Below are 20,289 nucleotides of genomic sequence, written 5' to 3'. Positions count from 1 at the left end.
AGATAATCCAGTAAGGAAATGAAATTTGTTAGTCTTAATGTTGGTTGTTAATCTTTCAGTTTTTGCTTGACTATCAGGGCAGCGACCGCAATGTAAATATCGCTACAAACTTGTATATTGAGTGCTGCCTGCCTCAAACTGCAGTTTGTAGCTCAATATTACTACTACAATACAATTGCAGTATACAGTTAAAGAAAAATAAAAAAAGAGGGTTAAACATTGAATGTGGAGAGAGTTAGAGTTAAATGTGGTGCGTGGTTTTCGTACAACTTCTCGAAACTTCTTTAAACTTATTTATGCTAAATTTAAGTGAAATTTGTAAAAAATACTAAGATATTTATTCAAAAATGTTACTGTCAATAATAAAGAGTTGATTATATTTGAAAGTAGAAATCATTTGGCATTAAATTGTATGAACACAGGGTTACACATTAGATGAGGTGTCATGGCACAAATTGTATTACCATAATGTTTAGAAAGAGAAGTGTTTTCTAAGGGGAGGGTTCATTTTGGGGGAAATCTTGGTTTTGGGGGGTGGGAGGTGCCATTGCTCTTGGGGTTATGAGCACTACTATTTAATCTACAAGCACTGCTTTGAAGTGATATCAAGCTTAGTGGGCAATATCAGGTATCAAGAGGAAAACAAATTGCCGACGTATGACCGTGAAATCCATGTTTAATTGGTGAAAATTGTAAAAATAAGTTTTGAGAAGCCAAGAAAAATTGCTTTGGTCATTGCTGATTTCTCAGGACTCAATTTGATTCATGGTAGAACAAACTAATGAATGAGATTAGTAATTATGCACTTGTCTTTATTTATTTTTAAGAACACTACTAGCTGTGGTGTAACCAAATAAATGCTTCTTACACCATATGCACTAAGATCTTACCATTTATGTGTACTGTTAATATAAGCACTCCTATGCCTCAGTTTTTAAACCCAGATCTAGAGTTTTTGATACCCATCTGAGTTGATAGGGCGTTTTTTTACTCAAGTATTTTTTTGGGGGGGGAGGGAGTCAAATAATTTAGAATTTTAAGATACAATGAATTTTTAATCTCTGTAAATTAAAACTTAATTGAAATTTTGTTATAAGCTGCAGTTATTTACCGGTTATATTGACAACTCTTATAAAAATATAAGAAAAACCAAATAGTTGTACAAGCAAAAGAATTCTAAACAAACAACCTGCACTTTCTATGTAAATCAGAAAAAGACTTCCTCCTAATGATGAAGGAATACACTCAAATCTCCTTAAAACAAACAGAAAGAGACCATTAAAATTAAATTTGTCCTAACCTCAATTCATCTTATATGAAAAAAAATAAACAACGTTATGTGTAAATACAATAGAACCGAGATTGCAATGCAAATGTAGTTTGATTTAGCAATAATTTGTTTTAAGCATATTTAAATGAATGAGTTTTGACTGCCTCACAAATCTCAATATTCTCATCCCATTTTTGATAAATGATTATTTGATTTCCAAATACACTAAAAGTATAACTACTTATCTCATCTATACAAAATCTATGCACAAAACATAGTTACAGTAATTTCTGGAAGAAACGCTACAACGGCATAATTGCTGCACCTTAAAGAGAAGTGTGTCAAAAAAATTTTAAATGCTTAGGAACACTGCATTGCCGTACTTAAAAACGATGATTAACTCATCAATGGTATATCAAAGTAGAAAAAATCCATCAAAAAGCATATTAAAAATAAATAATTTACAGTATATACTTGCGTATGGCTGTATCCTCCAACTTTTAAAGACAAACTTAAGAAAAAAAAAGACAGACCCAATTTTAGGAAAAAAATCAGGAACGTTTAGCCGAGTTTTTTTTTTTTTTTGGTTTTGCAATTTTTAAAAAATGGTTCGTTTTGCAAATTTCTGTCATCTGTTGCTTTTATTCTGTATTAAAACCAATAAAATATGCACAGGATTGTATTTTTTTGCTTTTTTATGTTCCTTTAAGGTTTTACATTACCCTTTTGTTTGAAAATGAAGCTCCATTTCACTTGTAATCAATTATGCAAAAAATTTGCGAATATCAAATTTGGCTTTTACCCCCAGTTTTCAAACGGTTGACCGTTTGCTGTAATTAAAGCTTTTAAATAACGGGTAGATAATATATAATTGTATCAGATTGTGTCAGTATCTATCCTTATTGGTTCGTTAAAACAGTTGGATTAAAATTGCGGCGATAAAAAGAAAAGTCGATAGTAAACGCTGCATCGGCAGAAAGATCCGAAATTTTAACTTTTAAACATGTAAACGCTGCGCGTTTCTTCCAGAAATTACTGTATATCACAGGGTTGGCAAGTTTTTGCCGGGGGGCAGAAAAAACCATGATTTTTACCGCCCGGCAAAAATAGGTTATTGCCAGTTTTTGCCAAAGTGGCAAAAATAGATTTTATGTTAACAACTTACGGACAGTTTTTTTTCCTTTTATATAAAAGTAAAAGCATGAAAAGATTTCAATAAAATTTTAATTTAATAATTTTTATAGTTTAAAATAAATTTAAGGTTTAACTTACTTTTAAAGTAATGGAGCATTTTTACTTCTAAATTTTTAAACATTAACATAAAATTTCAGTTTGTAACATCTAAGACAAATAATTAACTTACAATGAAAATGTAATTAGCTTGTTTATTATAGCATTTTTTACAGAATACTAAATATCTATATAAAGTATACTTAATCAAGATACAACTATAAAATAAAAGAAATAAAAGTAATTAAAAAGCAAAATACACATTTCTTTAGATTGAAATATCACTTAAATCATCATCGTTTATACCATCTTCATCAAAACCTATTTGTTGTTTAAGCATGGCATGGCAATAAACTAGTTTCGTGAGAGAAGCAACTGACAAATGGTTTCGTATTTTTGATTGTATAAAAGGAAAATTTGAGAAATATCTCTCTATTGCAGCAGAACTTGCAGGACACATTTGAAGAGTTGCAACTAGTGTGCAGAAATCTTAAGGTATTGAACTGCATGTTAATGCATTATTTCTTTAGTGAGGAAAAGTTAATATTTTTCTATATTCAAGTAAATATTCTGTTATTAATTAAATAGCTTAAAAATCTTAGTGGGATGAAAAAAAAGTGATTAATTAAATATATGTATATATAATTAGAATTCAATCTTCTTATTAATTTACTAAGCTTAAGTAAACATTCTTTGTTTTAGCATTGAAGGAATTGGCTCATTCTGAAAAAATTGTTTCAGCAAACATTTAAAATCTTAAGTTTTGCAATCCCAACATTTCTTTTTTATTTATTTTTCACCTTATAAATTAGAAGTAACATGGAGAGACATAATTAAAATATTAAAGTGCATTATTTATATTATATTGTCACTATTTCTTGATTAACAATATAATGCTACTTTATTTGCAATTAGGTTTTCGCCGTTTTTTCCATTTTTGCCATGGTTTTTTTCCACTGTCCCGGCAAAAATACCTTTTTGCCGGCAAAAAACCCAACCCTGGTATATCAATAATATTGATTGCTGGAAATGTTTGAGTTAAGTATTTACTTTCAATCATCACACAAATGCAACTTTCTTTTAAAGCTAAGAGTCTCGATACCATATTTTACTGTTCTATAGCATACCGTTTTTGATTTAGGCAAAATACATACGAACGTTACAAGAAAACTCATGGTAATTAACTTGAGGATCATCAAAATGGACATTTCGGTCATCCAATATGTTCTTAGGTACACACGCTTGTGCTGTCTAGCCAAAAAAGAACTCGACATTCACTCCGGGATGAGCAAAATGGAAATTCAGGAGGATATTTGAGTGAATTTTTTTTTCTGAATACAATACTTCCTTTTCTATGTAAAAGGAAGCAAAAAGAATATTTGGTTGAAAAATTCATTTAACAATTTACAAAAATCACATCCTACTCAAATATTATGGTTGAATCTTAATTTGACTGATGATTTGGATAGTTCTTGATGCTTTGACTGACTACTGGTAGTTAGGAAACAAATGTTTTGTGTATATTTTGGTTAAGAATTAAAATAATATATTGTAAAATTCCGAAAAAAACCCCCTATTTTCAAAACAAAACTTGTTAATTTTAGGAGGGGGCGATATAATCGAGATTTTTTTTAAAAAATAGCCAAAATAATTGTATTTAGTAGTATTTGCAGCTCCAGTGCTTGAATATGCTACCTTGAGGTGATTTATAAAACTAAAGAAAAAGGTAAAACATTGTGTTCCACGTGTGTCTGTTGGTAAAAGAAATTGTTTCCTCCCATAATGGTATTCTCGAGCTTCTCAAAATAATGTTAGTCTTCATTATTTCCCTCTGAAAAGGGAGTTGATTGTTGTAAATGGTGAAAGCGTAAACACAAGAAAACTTTGGATTAAAAAACTTCGCATTTACACGAAATTATCAACAAACATGCTCATCTGTTGGATGCTTTTTCTTTTTTTTTTTTGAAAGAGGATAACATACCAGGTTAAATTGTTTTTATTGTTTTGTGTGAATTTCTAAGAATACAGTTTTTTTTTAATCTTAAGCTAGAAAGAAGGATTTGATAACATTAGCAGAATAATTAGGGCTTTCATCTCTGTCTAATTTAAAAATAATTAATTTAACTAACCTTATTTTACAGCAGAATTTAGTTGGAATGGACAGTATGTAAAATATTTTCTTGAATATATAATCATAGAACAAAATGAAAAATGTTTAACGCTGAGAAGTTTCATCGCCAAAATAGTGTGCCAACTTTACTTTATTGCTTACATTATCAGCTGAAGAGTTTTGCTAAAAATTTGTTTAGTGTTATATTTTTAGTATTATGCGAGCAAAGAACCCTTGGCGAAATTTTTCAGGTCAGTTATAAATCATCTTTATTTTTTATATGTGGTTTAAAGAATTAATGGAAGATAAATTTAAAAGAAAACTACCACTACTATACTCGATTGCAAGCTTTCTTGGCTATGGAGAAATGAGCTGCGGCCAAGTGAAGGAAATAGTTCCTTGCGCTTTGCCAGATAATCGGGGGGAAATTACGCACTTTGCTTTAGAAATCGGATTAGTTAGTTAAACCGACGCAAAAGGGACATTTTTTTGAAATAATTTCTGTGAATCGTTAAATATTTTCAATTTTAAGAGCGGTGCAGCGCGGATCCATACATTCATTTGCAACTGAACGAACCAGCCAATCAGAGCTCACAAACAGCTGGCGATCTCCGGATATTCTGCGTTTGGCGCGATTTTGCTCAAGTGCTCCACTCTCGTTGAAGTATGCCAAAGCGGATTAATTCGCCAAGCAGGCAACTGCGAGTGCGGTGTCTTATCGGAGATCCTCCTTACAAACCTACAGGCGGTCTTTTCACTCAGTGTTTTTCCTCCGCGCTTAATGACGTCACTGACAAGTTAACTTGCAAGCTAGTATAGACATTTTCAAAGGAATACACCGTGGGGACCTTTATTTATTTATTTCTTTGTTTAAATCATTGTGTTTCCTTTTCTTTCTTTCTTTTAGAAAAGAAACTTGCACATGGAGGGGAAAGCTTTTTTTTTTGGAGAGTAGCAAATGAAGATGATCGGAAAAATTTTAGGTGAAGAGGGGGGGGGGTTAGAGATTATAAAATTATATCACTTTTCACAAAAAGGGGGGGGACTATAACCGATAGGGGGTTACTTTCGGGGTTTAATTGTTGATCGCAAACGGATTTTTTGATATTTAGCACTTTTTACGTTTCCTAAGACAGTAGAACTATTGAACTTAATTTTAATTTGATAAAAATGATTTTATATCTTTTCTTTCATTTTTTCTAAAACAAAAAAAAAGGAAAAGAACTGGCTCTTTTCCTCAGCTTCACATCTCTAGGTATTATATACAAAATATATATGAGTAAGGATAACAAAATACATGGGAATGACTTAATTTGTGGATGAATTATTTAACTTGAATACAATAACTCTTAAACATAGATACTAAAATACTTACAGAGCCAGCTGTCTCATCACAAACAATGCACGTTTTGCAATCAGGACACTGCCAATTTCGAGGTAAAGGACAATAATCTGGCAGCAATTTTGTATATTCCATACAACTAGGATGAGCTGCATTTTTGTAAAGAAAAAAATGGATTAATTTCTCTTTTTTAAAAGGGAATTTTTCCTTAAAAAAATTACTTTAAAAAAATTATGCACAAAATATAATTTTACAAAGTTAATTTTATAAGTACCTTAACATTAATCATATGTCTTCATTCTATAAACATACCAGCAAAAACTAATTTTAAAAAATAACACTTTCAAGGGCCTTTGAAAAACAACAGCATTAAAAAACTAAAGCTTATATTTACATGAATCTTTATTTGCAATTAAAAATTAAAGTTTACAAAATCAAACTATCATATTTGTGACATTAATTTACTGTTTTCAAACTTTTATGTATATTTTAATCAAACTTTTATGTAGGTCATTAATAAATCTAATAATGACCAGGAAAATTTAAAAATTACTGGTTCAGTAGACCAGTAACTGATTCTTTTTGTTGTGTAAACCTCACTTTATACAGCATTCAAAATTAATAGTGCACCAATTTCGAGATTAATTGGAAATTTCACTCAGGAAGAAAATGCAAGCATGCAAATTTAAATAAGTAAAAAAAAAAAGACTACTTAATTTTTCTGTTTACTCTAAGCCAGGGCTGTCCAACTGCAAAGAGCCCACGGGCCAGAATTCCGGTCTCTGATTACCAGGCGAGACGCAGTTTGAAAAAGTTGAACAAAAGTCTCTTACCTCTTACACAATAACAATTAATATTTGAATTATTAATTATAAAAAATGAAACAGAAGGATTATAAAACAATTTGCTTAAATTTTAATGGGAAAACTGAGGCCGATCCACCTTCTTTACAAATGCAGGAGCGTCAACATCGATGTTTAATACTGCCAGCAGAAAAAAGTCTATGAATGAACTGTCAGAGAGAGAACTCCTGTGATGATTCTTGATAAAGTTCATCGCCGAAAAAGCACTTTCGCAAAAATATGCACTCTCAAACATGGAAGTGACAAGAGCAAAATCTCAATTTCTTTTTCGAAATCAACAAAGGCCGTAGAGTCAGTAAGGGGGTCTTTATTTTCAACCAATTGTAGGCAGGTTTTGCTTATCTGAAATGTTTTTCTCTTCCCTCACTGTCTCTCCCTGCCATCGGGAGGCAATACTATTGCTAAGAATTTGTTTCAACACCAGCCTGCAGGGTAGGACTGCTTGACCTTGACCTGTAGATAACCTGTATCTTTTTCTCCCAATACAATGAAAGGAGTAAAAGAGTGATCAAGAGGAAATTTTGGGAACCCCAGCTGGACCAAGAATAGTAGCTTCGGATGCTTCTTGATACCATAGAATGTAGAAAAAAGAAACATGCTGTACAGGAAGTTGGCGGGCAGCAGAATATGTGTTGGCGGGCCGCATGCGGCTCGTGGGCAGCCAGTTGGACAACCCTGCTCTAAACTATTACCTTTAGAACTGCAGTCTTTGCACACCAAAAGATCTTCAGGTTCACCTTTCCTATTGGCAGAAGCAGTCAGTAAACAATAATCACAACGATTTGGCTTGGGATCTTTGGTTGCTTCTGGACTTTTTGCATCATTCACAGGCTTCCATGACTAAAATGAAAGATTAATCGTGATAGTACCTATTCATGATAACAAATTTAGGCACTGTCAGCCTTAATTGCACTTATAAACAGAGCTGTGGAGTAGGACAGAAAATGATGGACTCTTGGAATTTTAGACCTTTTGACTTCCGACTCCTTTTCCTCCAAAATCAGTCCAGACTTCTACTCTGCAGGCCAGACATAGAGTCAGACTGATTTTGAGATAAAGGAGTCAAGGTTGCAGTATGTCACTTTCTCTGGAAGTCCGCAACACTGCCAGGACAGTGGAGTCTGACAGATTTTGGGGTAAAGAGGTTGGCGTCAACTGTTCTAAAATTCCAGATGTTGGGTGGGTCAGTTATTTTGACCCCAACTCCTCAGCCCTGCTTGTAAAGAATAGTTTATCTTGTTCTTTATTAAATTTTTATTTAGTTACTTAGAAAGAGTCTTCCCTAGTAAATGATTAAATGTCGAAAATTAAAGAAAGTTTCATTATAAGAAGTAGAATCAAAGAGAAAAAGAACATAGTTACACATTTCTTAAAAGGAATAACTAGGTGAACCATAAAGCTTGTGCATATTTTCAGTCAAAATTTAATTTAAGTGTCTCTCAAAAAGTTTGTTCTTCCTGCACCTGTTACCACATGGATGGTGTTCTACTGTCTATAAGACTTCAAGTTAATTATGAATAATAGGGTCAGGTGGGGTGGAATGGGTATAAACACCTAGATGTTTTTGAAATAATTGTGAAACTATTTAAATCTGATATCCAACAATTAAAAAATAATAACTGAGTTTTTACATTTCAACAATACACTTCACATATCCCGTTATTATTACTGAAATAATTTTATTGTTTAGCAAAAAAGCTGTTTTTTCAAAGTCCGTTTTTATGCCCATTCCACTCCATGGGGTGGGGTGAAATGGGTATTATTTTTAACTAAATTTCAGAGTGTGTGTGTATGTGTGTGTGAAAACATGAATTTATATATTATATTTTCACAAAAAGATATCAATAAAAGGGTAAAAATCTATTGAACAATATATAAGTCTGTAATTTCACTGCAGTTGTATAATATCCATGATTATTGTGTATTGGCTCACTTAGAACTTTGATGATCTGTTCTTTTTCAATCTCCATTTTGCATTATTGGGGAAGGTGAAAAAATTTCCCATCAAAGACTTCTTAAGAATTTTTGTAACATAAAGCACAAGTATCTAAAGATTCTAGAACTTGAGCAATAAAATACTTTTTAATTTTTTAGCAATGTATTCAACTAGCATCCAATTTCCTGTGATATTGTTCTTGCACAATAAGCTTAGTGGAGCGGAAGTTTGATCAGGTTGGTTTTCAAGTTATTTAGTCAGCTATGGCTTCGTCTATTGGTTGCAGGGCATGACTCATATTAGGTGGTAGGCAAATGAAAATTTCATTATCAATATCATGCTTTACACTTTCATATGTCAGATGACTTGCATGTCTTTTCAGATGCCATTAGTGATGTGGATCGGGTAAATACCCAGCGGGTAGGTAAATATTTTTTGGGTATTTACCCAAGGCCTGGGTAAATACCCAAAAACTGGGTATTTTACAAAAAAATGCAAAAAGTTAATGGGAAATTTTTTTTACAAAATCTAAATATGAAATAAATGGTAAAACTGATACATACATATGTATTACACAGTTTATAATATTTTTTATTGAAAGACTTGATGAAATTATGAAAGAAACATATCGTGAACCAAAGAATTTTTCTTTTCAATGTCATAACTCGAGAAGTATGAGCAATTCAATGATGAACATCAGGATTTCAAAATCAAAATTTAGGTTAGTCATCCAAAATGAAAAAAAAAGGAAGCATGAGGGATATATAGAAGAATAAACTGATAATTTATTAGGACTATGATGTTATTTATTTACTTTATTGCTGTTTAAGTGATAACGTGGCAAATACAGAAACAGTTTGCACATTAATGAGCAAAAAATAAAAAATAAAATCAAAATACTGTTTTCTGTTGCCTTGCTCATTTGCATTTGCTCCCCGGTACTTCATGATGAAAATTTATTCATCATGAAGTTGCATTGAATTTCATCATTGAATTGCTTATACTTCTCCAATTATGACATTGTACACCTGAACACTTGAACTAGGTTTGGAGGAAATTTCTGCAAAAGATATAGGTAGATAAATAGTAACAATAAATTGAGCGACATTTCGTTACATTTTGATGTCATGCAGGGACATATTACTGGGTTATAAAAGACTAGGACCTTAAAAAATTGATGTTTGCTTTTTTTTTGTAACCAGTTAAGCTTCTTACTTTTTGTAGAATGACTTTTTATGTCTGAAATTTCGCTATCAACATTGATTAGGCATATCCAACACATTTAATATGAACATCATATTAGACTGCTAAGTTGTTTCACACAATAATTCTTTAAATATGTGATCAAAATACAATTTTTGGGCAAAAATGTATTCTTGTGACAAAAGTTGGTTGGTTATATATATACATAGTGGAATACATACAGAAAAGTATTTTAGTTGAATATAAATTTTTGAAATAAATACCCGGGTAAATATCCAGTTTGGGTATTTACCCGGGTATATACCCTGGGTATTTACCCCTAAAAATAAATACCCGGGTATTTTGCATCACTAGATGCCATGCGAAAAGTTTGAACTGTTCTTCAAAGATTGCCTTCTAGCTAACCAGATTTCGTGCAACCATAAGCAACCCCTTAACATAAGGATTTCAGAACATAAAATGAACAACTTACTTCAGAGAAAAACTTTTAATGAGAAAAAATATTAATTCCACAGCCTAATGTCATTAAGCCTAATATTATACCCATTCCACCCCACTTTAAAATTTTTCTTAAAATGTATGGAATTTTTCTTTTCTGATTTTTTTCAGTCGACAAAGGAGACTTCCTTAAATTAAAATAACAGCAATAGAATGCTATCTAAATTCAAACAAAATCTTCAAAACAAAGTTTCAAAGGTATCAGTTATATATATATATATAGTTTTGAATTTCACAATGCAACTTTCAAGAAGGTTGCTACTAAACTGATAATTTCCATTCAGTTTTTTTCTTTAACCAAAATAAAATCAAACTATTGTAAATAACAGGGTTTTTTTTTTATTACATTTTTTTTTCTGTAACCCAAAAATTAATGAACTACCTATTTCACCCTGCATACCCATTTAACCCTGCCTGGCCTTAGACATTTAAAAGCAACTAACATAAAGTTGAAAATATAGGGAGGGTTCGCCCACTTCCAGACCACACTGTCTGTATATCATAATTAAGCTGTGTTACATCATGGATGATGCTCTACCAACTATAAGACTCCCACTAACTCTGTATAACACATTGAACAGCAACCAACATAATGTTGAAAACATAGCGGGAGTATGCCAACTTCCGGATCACTCTGAATACGAAATGCATTACAATAACCAATAAGCTAGATTTATTATATTAAAGTCCGGTTATTGCCTACCTTAGCAGGAGGAACACCATCACTTTTGGAGCTGTTGGAAGATGTTTCTTCATTGCTCACATTTTCAGAAAGCTGAATTTTCAGTGGAATATATTCGCCAGATGGCAGTTGATGAAGATTTCCTTTAACAACTTCTTTATCCACGTAAGCACGTATCATCGCAGGATTGAACGAAAACTGAGAATCTGCTTTCAAAAGATACTGTTCAATGTCTTGCACTGAAGCACTTCTTAACTGTTGTTGACCTTCTGCAGGAATAGTAAGTACACGAACTGCATCAAGAACAACTGTTGATAAATCTGACGACGTGTGACAACTTCCGTGAAATTGTGTTTTGGTTTTGATCCATTTGGCCGCATTTCTGTAGCTGGTACTTCCTTTATAATCGACTTTAATCACTTTTCGCTCATTCACTAGCCTATTCAATTCGTCTGTCACAGCGGCTCGCTTCAAACCATGTCTTCTGGCAAGCATATGGCATATTCTATCAAAATCCGGTCTCGCTTTTCGTTTCCGAAGTTGGTCGATCGTATCCAGTATTAATCCGCCACACTTGGTTTCATTCATTTCTGAATGTTGAGCAGTGTAAGAAAGCAATTCCTTCTCAATGTTATCCGAAACCATAAAAGCTGTTACACAAATAACACCTTCACGAAAATTAATCAAACAGCTTCATTTGTATTAAAATCTTCAAACATCCATTCAAAACAACATAACTTTTCAATACTCGAAACTTTCAATTCAGTTCTGGGAGGCAGCGGCGAAACACCTCTCTATTGTATTGTCTGTAAACAATAGTAACAAGACCCTTCAATCTTTCGAGCACGGTTACGATCTAAAGCTACAGTTGAAGTAGAAGTAAAGGTCGTGTTCGAACAGACTTAAGTTTTAACCAGGGTGACCACCTCAAATGCAACCAAACACGAGCGGTAAAGACATCAAAGAGGAAATGGTGACTGCCCCCCCCCCCTCCCTGGCAATGGATTTAAAATCTATAAAAAATATCAGAGGATTGATGTCTCAGAAGGGGACATGGAGACTTTATAACGGATTTTTTCTTTTTTTAAGCTTAGTTTTAAATTTTGGGCGCCGTCACAAAAGGTGATGTATTGCTCCCAAATGCTGCCTCCAGGCTACATTCCTGGACAGAGCCCTTGAACCTTCCCATTACTTTAACCTTACTAAATATATAAATTAAAATTTCGAGTTTAGAAATTTCAGCAGGACCAACCAAACAGTTCCCCATAGAATAGGTATCCTAAAAATTGACTTCTGTTTCGAGAACAAAATTGGCAGCGGGGGGGGGACACTTTGGCTAAGTTCAGAAACACCTCACCGATCGCACAGCGCGGTTGACTCTAGTTCTAGTTCAGCAGTAGACGACGCTTCCATGGACGCTCCAATCACAGAGAGTCTAAAATCCGATACATGATCAGATTGGCCGAATCATGCCACGTGATCTCACTACCACGTCGAGACCGCGGTAGGAGCGGTTGCAACCTGATCGACAGCTAGAGAGCAACCGCAAGCATTTCCGAACGCTGGTCGGTTAAATATCAGCTTATTGCGTTCCCGAACGCTTGATGTGGCACCGGTGCGACCGCGGCGAGTTTCCGAACTTACCCGTATGCACTTTTCTTTATTGCTCCCAAACTCAAATATAGTCTAAACTTGAGTTTTACACTTCGGTTTTGAAACTTTTCCAAATGAGTTCCCCCCCCCCCCTCCCCTAAAGGCACAAAAGATAGCCTACATTGAAATTTTTCAGAATTCAATTACGAAAAATTTCCGGATATAGCCCCATTACATTAACGCCACTATTAAAAATAGCCTAAAATTGATTTTAAAACTTTTAATTTCGGAAAAATTGCGAAAGAGGCGATGATTTATTGATATAGGTTGCGTTCGACGAGCTTGACCGAGAGCGACCGGTTAGTTAATCACGTGATAGCTAATGATCACGTGCTCCAATCAACCAATCAACTGCTTAGAATGGTAACCGCCGTGGTAACCGGTTGATCATAGAACGATTCGGTTAGTTACCAGTTACTTACCGGTCGACCGGTGAGTTTCGTCGAACGCAACCATAGTGATGTAGTCGACGACTGGCAAAGAGCGGTCAAACTCCAAAGGATGCCACATTTCAGCCTGGGTGCTCGTAATACACAATCTGCTATTAATTAAAAAATTATGCTTAAAATTTTGAGATTTTATGCTAAATATGAATTACATTGAACATTTAATTCCACACAATCATGTTTTTTACTTTAAATGTATCCAGTTTTAAGCATTTTAAAAAGTTGATTTTGCTTCAGGCATTGCTGATATAAAAACAAAGAAAGTAAAGCTAAAGTGTGCAGTCAATGTCAGTACATAAAAGTGTGCCAAAATTTCATCCTAAATCATGCCAAATTTAATGCTTTCACATCATATAATATTTAAAGTTTCCCATATGAGGCAGTGTGAAGCAAAGGGATGCAAGTCGTAAAATTAAAAATTTGGAGATAACCAGTGCACATGGTAGGTGAACCTCTCTTCTGTCTTGGGGCAAGAGATGTTACTAGTAGCCATAGTAGTTGCTGCTATACAGCATGATTTAGAAAAAAAATTCAATGAAAGCCTACGTAGGAGCTAATCTTTAAATGAGTTTATCTCAAAATGTGCTTTATCTCAAAACTTGAAAATGTCCACTTGCATCCCTTTGCTTCTCACTGCCTCATATGATACAGAAATGTATCACTTTAATATAACTTTGGGAAGGAATTTATAAATATTACTTAACATTATGTTTAGTGATCTTCTGAGAAAGTTTTTGTTGATTTGGATGATTTCAGTTAGTTATCACCACCAATATTTCAAAGGGAAATCAGTGTTGCCATCCAACAGCTAAATGAACTACATAAAATAGGATTTAAAAATTTTTTAAACTAAAGGTAGCACAAGAAAATAGATAGGTCTGATCAGAAAATAAGTGATATAATAAATTTTAATTTTGTTTAAATTATGTTTATAAATCTGTAATAATGTTTATTAACAATTAATAATGAACACTAGATATACTTTGGATAATAAATATAATTAAACACCCATAAATGTTTATTAATTATAGAAAACCTCATAGCTAATAACCCACCTGTCACAGAATAATTTCTAAATATATTTGACACTTTAAAGAGAATCATTTTGCTTAAAAACAAAATGTCATTCACAAGTCTTAACGGATTCAACATGCTTTTTACAAGCCGATCATATTAAATAAAAAAAAGTAATTTTAAGATTGTTAACACAATCTGACATAAAAAATGAAGATTTGAAAAAAATATTAAAAACTATGTAAAATGTAATGTGAGTAACAATGTAATCAGGCTAGAGAGAAAGATATATATGTTTAAAAAGTAAAAAGCCAGAATTCGGTACTTTTGTGTAACTTTTATTTTAACTACAAAAGAATGTATCTCAAATACAAATAAATAATTAACATTCATCACATTTATTAGGAAGGCACAATATGTGTTGAACTAATTTGTTCTTGTCAAAGATAATAACTGAAAAGTTCATTCATCAATATTCTTAAGTTATTAGCATATACAAAATTGAGTTTTCAAGTAAAACATTCACTTCAAGGGCGCCCACACAGGAGGGCAAGTAAGGGCTCAAGCTCCTCCCCCCCCCCCTTAGATATTAGAACTTCCTTGCTTTTAATACTTTTTTCTTTGCAAAAATGTAAAAATATTTCTCCAGCCATTACTGAATAATTTATTAAAAATGTCAAACTTTGATAACTCTAATGTGTATTGAAATTTGTTTCTATGGGGAAAATATCCTACTAAGCCACGGGGAAAATATCTGAGCCCCCCCCCCCCCCCAACCCCTGAAAATTTTGCATACGGGCACCCATGATTCACTTGAAACACATTTTTAAGCAATTTCACTTTTGAGAAAGGAAATATGGATCTGAAGTAATATGAAATTTGGAGGAATTAGTTAAAAATATTTTGGAGAAATGAGTGCTAATTTTAATCACAACCAACAGTAGGCATCAAACCTGCTCGAGCAGAAGTTTTGGGACTTAAGTTTTTCACACCGGAAAAAAAAAATCAAAAATAAAGCAAAAAAAAGGAGGAATAAACTTTAGAGAGTGTAGGCTCAAACACAATCTTCTCCTTTTTAAATATTTCTTCTGGTCTGGAACATTTTCTTGAACTTGTCCCCTCTACTTTTTGTCATGCTTGAAAATTTCAGTACATTTATCACAAAAAGTATAGGATCTGCATTGGCACATTATAAAGAAAAGAATATTGCTGGTATTAACAATATTCTCGATACATATAACTCTTGAAATTATTGATGATTCAAATGAAAGATGTGAACGGGTTAAATTTTAGCATGGAAAGCAGGACGAGGGGTCATTATTTTAAGCTATTCAAATCTCAGGTTAACCCGGAAATTAGGAAAAATTACTTCTTTAGTATGGTTGTGGGCATTTGGAATAGTTTACCGGAAGAGGCCGTAATGAGCAAGGGGGTGGATAGCTTTAAGAGTGCCATTGATCTTCATTGGGGACTTATAAACTAACTAGGACCAGCCAAGCTAGGCCCAGAGCCTGTTGCTGGTTGTCATATTTATATTTGTAAGCTTGAAGTCCCAAGGGACCGGTTAATACCCTCGAGTAATCGGTGGTTCAAGCCATTGGAAGCTCTTTTCCCAGCCTCCTCAAGAATTATTAATTTTTTTAATTTTGAGGAATAGTGCGCAAGAGATAGACTTAACACTTATATTTTGGATAAATTAAGTATTAGTATGTAATACATAATACCTTTACAGAGAATAACTTTTATTATGATACTTGGAAAAAGGAAGTTATTTTTGATTGCTTAGTTTTTTTTTTTTTTTTTTTAATTACATCTGGAAACATCATTTAGTTTGTTCACACAATTTGACTTATCCACGTTTTTGGAATTTTCCAGGTACTGGGGTAAAATATTTGCAAAATCCTCCTCCTCATCCGAGAAAAAAGATTTTAAAATGATCCTGTTCGGTGACATTAGCTTCCTCACCATTGCTATTTAAAAACAACAGCTCTTAAAGCACGGTTTTAACTATTGTTTCTCTTATAGGCAGTTTCTATCATCAACGTATAATTATTTGAGTCATCCAGGAAATTAAAACTCTGTATTTTTTCAATTTTTGACAAAATGTTAAGTCTCTCAAAAATTAGCCATCAATGAAATTTTGGCTGTCAGCCAAGACAAAAAATAGCTATACCCGATACTTTTCACTCAATTTTGTAACACTATGCACATTAAGGAGCACTATTGTAAATTATTACCTCAAGCAAGCTGATAAGTAAAGCAATGTGTTAAAAGAGGGGGGAAAAAACTTTTTTTATGAATAAAATAAAAACAAAACTTTCATAAATACTTGAACTTAAAAGGAGTACATACGAGACAGCGAGACAACCTTGTATTGAAAACACTAAATTATTTTGGGACTGAATGATGAAAGAAAATTCAAGTTTTAAGATTTTTGGCTATCAAGCGTCGACTGCATATTGGTTAATTTTTTAATTAATGTTTGACAGCAAAGTACAGTGAAATCACACTGCAATGAATACCAATACAATGAAATATTCACAGAAGTAAAATAAAGTTTCATTCTAGATTTAACTGCCATTACATAGCATGAATTCCACTACAGGGAATAAGATTTGCCTTCCCTTGAAGTTTGTTGCAATGGTATTTCACTGTATAAGCAATTAATAACAGAAAATTTCAGAACTTGATTCACATAAAATAATAATGCATAGTTAATTGATTAGTTTCATTAAAAAAACTAGTCGACCCGTGCGGAACTCCGCACTGTGCTTCGAATCGTTTCATAAGGTATTTCGCTCTTTAAAAATTTCAAAGGAAGAACATTATGAAGAACCACCGAAAAAAAAGTAAGCGCAGAAGAGAAGGCATGTAATTTAAAGACATCAGTAACAAAACCTCGTCAAATACAACGTTGTGATAATTTGATCATCGCTCACCTTTTGGTCGTACATATTTTCAATTCAAACATAAATATCATTAAAAGTGTGGCTGAGTCGTGACTCGTGAAAAAGTAATAATTGTGCATGTAAAAAAACAGGTTGTGGCAAATACAGTCCTGCTCATGTGAGCATCTGACGGGAAAAAGAGAAATATTAAAGAGATATTTATTGGCACGGATTCGAATTGGCGCCATTCTGATTAACAGCCCGACACCCCAAGAAGCCTAGCAATTGCGCCTTCCTTTTCGAAAGCTATTCATTGAAGGAATGCGTAGTAAAAAACAGCAAAAAAGCTTTTTGCCAATAAATAAATAAATAAGATCATGCTTCTATGTTTTGTCATTAACCAGCATGATACGATTTAAAGTTATTCGAAAAGCATGGAATTTGATTTAAGAATGACGAAGATCTCATGTAGCGATTGAAACGAACATTCTAGAGAAGTAATAAATTAGATTAAAAATAAGTGTTTTTATCTTTGAATATTGAACTATTTCACATAGAAGGTTGTTTTAACCGTTACGGCTTAAATGCCCGCACATGTTTCTGTTTTAATAGAACACTTAAAATTCAAAACCGAAACCAGTTGAACTGAGTCCGTTTTTTAAGTGTAATTTTTCGAACGTAGACAAAATGTTTTTTTTTTCAGCAGAAAGCAGAGGAGTAGAAAATGATTTCTTGCTAACGAAGTTAATAATAATTTTAATGCTTTATATCGTATTCACGCGAATAAAAAAATTAAAGGTTTACTCGGTGAAACTCGTAGTTTTAATTTGGCGTAGTTTTTTTTCATTTGTACAAAAGGTCGAACACTGCTATTAGAAACATCTACATTTCAGCAAACAATGGAAATGTTTTTCTGCACAAAAACGATTTCCTTTAGGTAAATCTAATACCTTTTTATGCTTACATTATGCTGAGTGGTCTGGATGTAGTCAAAGTTAAAAAAAAAAGGAAGAACACTCTTCGATTAACAGTCAACTTATCCGAATGATAACTAGCCTGCATAAAGGAGTCGAAACACCAAGTAGCATTCTCACTGCATTTATTTTATTACGTTTGTATGTTATGAGTACATGTAATGCGTAATACTAATATAAATTTGATATTCTTTCGGACAGCCCAAATTTGCCCGAAGTTCAGATAGTTTATAGCCGAACGTTCTACCGAAAAAAACTTATCAAATTAACCGAACAACTAAGTCCAGTGCTTTTAAGCTTTATTAAAATATGAACACACACACAGGCTATTTTTTTTTTTTTTGGCCGAAAGCGACGTGAAAAATGGAAAACTGCATTAGAACTTTGCGTTTAAAAAATACATAAGATTTACAAGCAGCATCAAGGTTTTGAAACAGAAAGGGGCGTTTTCGAAAACTTGATTTTTCGACCGTAAGTCTATTTTTCTTCATTAGCCAGCCTGATAAGTTTGAAAATGAGAAGGGAATAATATATAAGATAAGATAATGAAGAAACATTTTTTTATTCTTGAAATTTTTTACAATATGTTACCGTAGGCTGCTTGAACCGTTATGACTTAGATGGCAGCACGTGTTCATCATTTAACAGCACGGTTAAAATACAAAATAAATTGAACTATGCTCTTTTTTAAGCTTAGCTTTTCGAATGTAGTAAAAATGTGATAAGCTATTTTTTTTTTGTTGCAAAAAGAAGAAAAAATACATATTTTACCCTTCAAATTGAGGTAGTAATTTTTTTATTTGTACAAAGAGTCAAAAACTCATAAGAATATATATTTCAATATACGATTTAGTATTTTTTTCTGAACAAAAAACAATTCTATTGTAGTCTGAAATCTTAAACCTGTTACTTATATTTTCGCTTACATTATGCTTTAATTTTCTTACCAGAGCCAAAGCTTTAAAAAAAAAAAAAAAAAAAAAAAAAAAAACGTACAATTCCGAAGTAATTTAGCACTAAGTCACTTCAAGTTCTCATATCAGCAAGGAGCGTTTCCTTCTCATGTATTCTATTCCTTCATAGTTGTTATTCACTTAATTAAGTGTTCATGTAATGCGCGATATTTCTCTAATTTTTTGTTGCAGAATGTCCGGACGTGGACCCGAACACGCATTCTCCTGGTTACGAAGAGAACGCTCTGCCGATCAAGCTATTCAGCTCTGTCGGTCATAGCGCAAATTAAAGTTATTATAAGTTTAACCGAAAACCTCATTCTGGTTCTTTAAAACAGGTTTTTCGGCTGAAAAAAAAAACAATTTTTAGACCGTGGGTCTATTTTTCGTCAGTAGCCAGCACCATAAGCTTTAAAATAAGGCGTAAATCAAAGAAATCGGTCAAGAATTGAGGAAAATCTGGCGTAGAAACCGAAAACAGGCTACAGAAATAATATATAAGGATTGTTAAAATAAATATATGCTGTGGGCAACTAATCCAAACATATTATTTTAACACAGTCACATAATTTCTATCTTTGACAATGTATGGCTAAGGATGGAAAGGATTTTTGAGCCCCTTCCCTTTCTGAAATCCACGGCAAATAGATTTGGCAGGCATTTAAGAAATTCAATGCACTCTCAGTATAAATTTATACTATTATATTCTAAAATACACAATTTTGCTATGTCATGCTGCAAAACCAAATGTATGGTTAATTAGGTCAACTTAATAGTGAGAACATTTTTGGCTAACTTTCTTATATACAGTGTAACCTTGATTTAGCGATTGTCAAGGGACTGAAAAAATATATTGTTGAATCAAGGATATCATTAAATCGAGCAGCATAGACATTCAATGCAGTGAATCCAGACTAGTGAAATGCGTCATTAAATTGGGGAAATCGTTAAATTGGGTATCGTTAAATTGAAGTTATACTGTACTAATAAAAACTACAAAAGGATAATTTCATGACTCCAACGAGAAGCATGTCCATAAGTGTTTATCAGTGGTGAGGTAGTTATTGATCTCACGGAGAGGTGATTATCATTTATATATGAAGCTTTGATGATTGCAGGATTATTTAAAAAAGCTATTTTTTAGACACGTCTGAATTTCTAGAGGGAGAGAGGAATTTCCCCGAAATACACCCATGACATTGTGGCACAGAAAAGGTTAAATTACAA

General features: G+C 32.9%; 1 protein-coding gene across 1 annotated transcript in view; it reads right to left on the bottom strand.

Annotated features, from left to right (window-relative positions):
- LOC129227646 (histone acetyltransferase KAT6B-like) overlaps positions 1 to 11,917 on the bottom strand; it is a 29,109-nt gene extending 17,192 nt beyond the window's left edge. The window contains exons 1-3 of the mRNA XM_054862236.1: positions 11,156 to 11,917; positions 7,508 to 7,655; positions 5,986 to 6,101 (exon numbers count right to left, since the gene is read on the bottom strand). Of these exons, the coding sequence (XP_054718211.1) occupies positions 5,986 to 6,101; positions 7,508 to 7,655; positions 11,156 to 11,779 (888 nt within the window). The 5' untranslated portion in view covers positions 11,780 to 11,917. The remainder of the gene's footprint in view (positions 1 to 5,985; positions 6,102 to 7,507; positions 7,656 to 11,155) is intronic.
- Between the last annotated feature and the right edge of the window lie 8,372 nt (positions 11,918 to 20,289).

The sequence above is a fragment of the Uloborus diversus genome, chromosome 8 (genome assembly GCF_026930045.1).
Source record: "Uloborus diversus isolate 005 chromosome 8, Udiv.v.3.1, whole genome shotgun sequence".
Lineage (NCBI taxonomy): Eukaryota > Metazoa > Arthropoda > Arachnida > Araneae > Uloboridae > Uloborus > Uloborus diversus.
The sequence above is the reverse complement of the archived record's forward strand: the minus strand, read 5'-3'. Positions and strand labels throughout refer to the sequence as shown.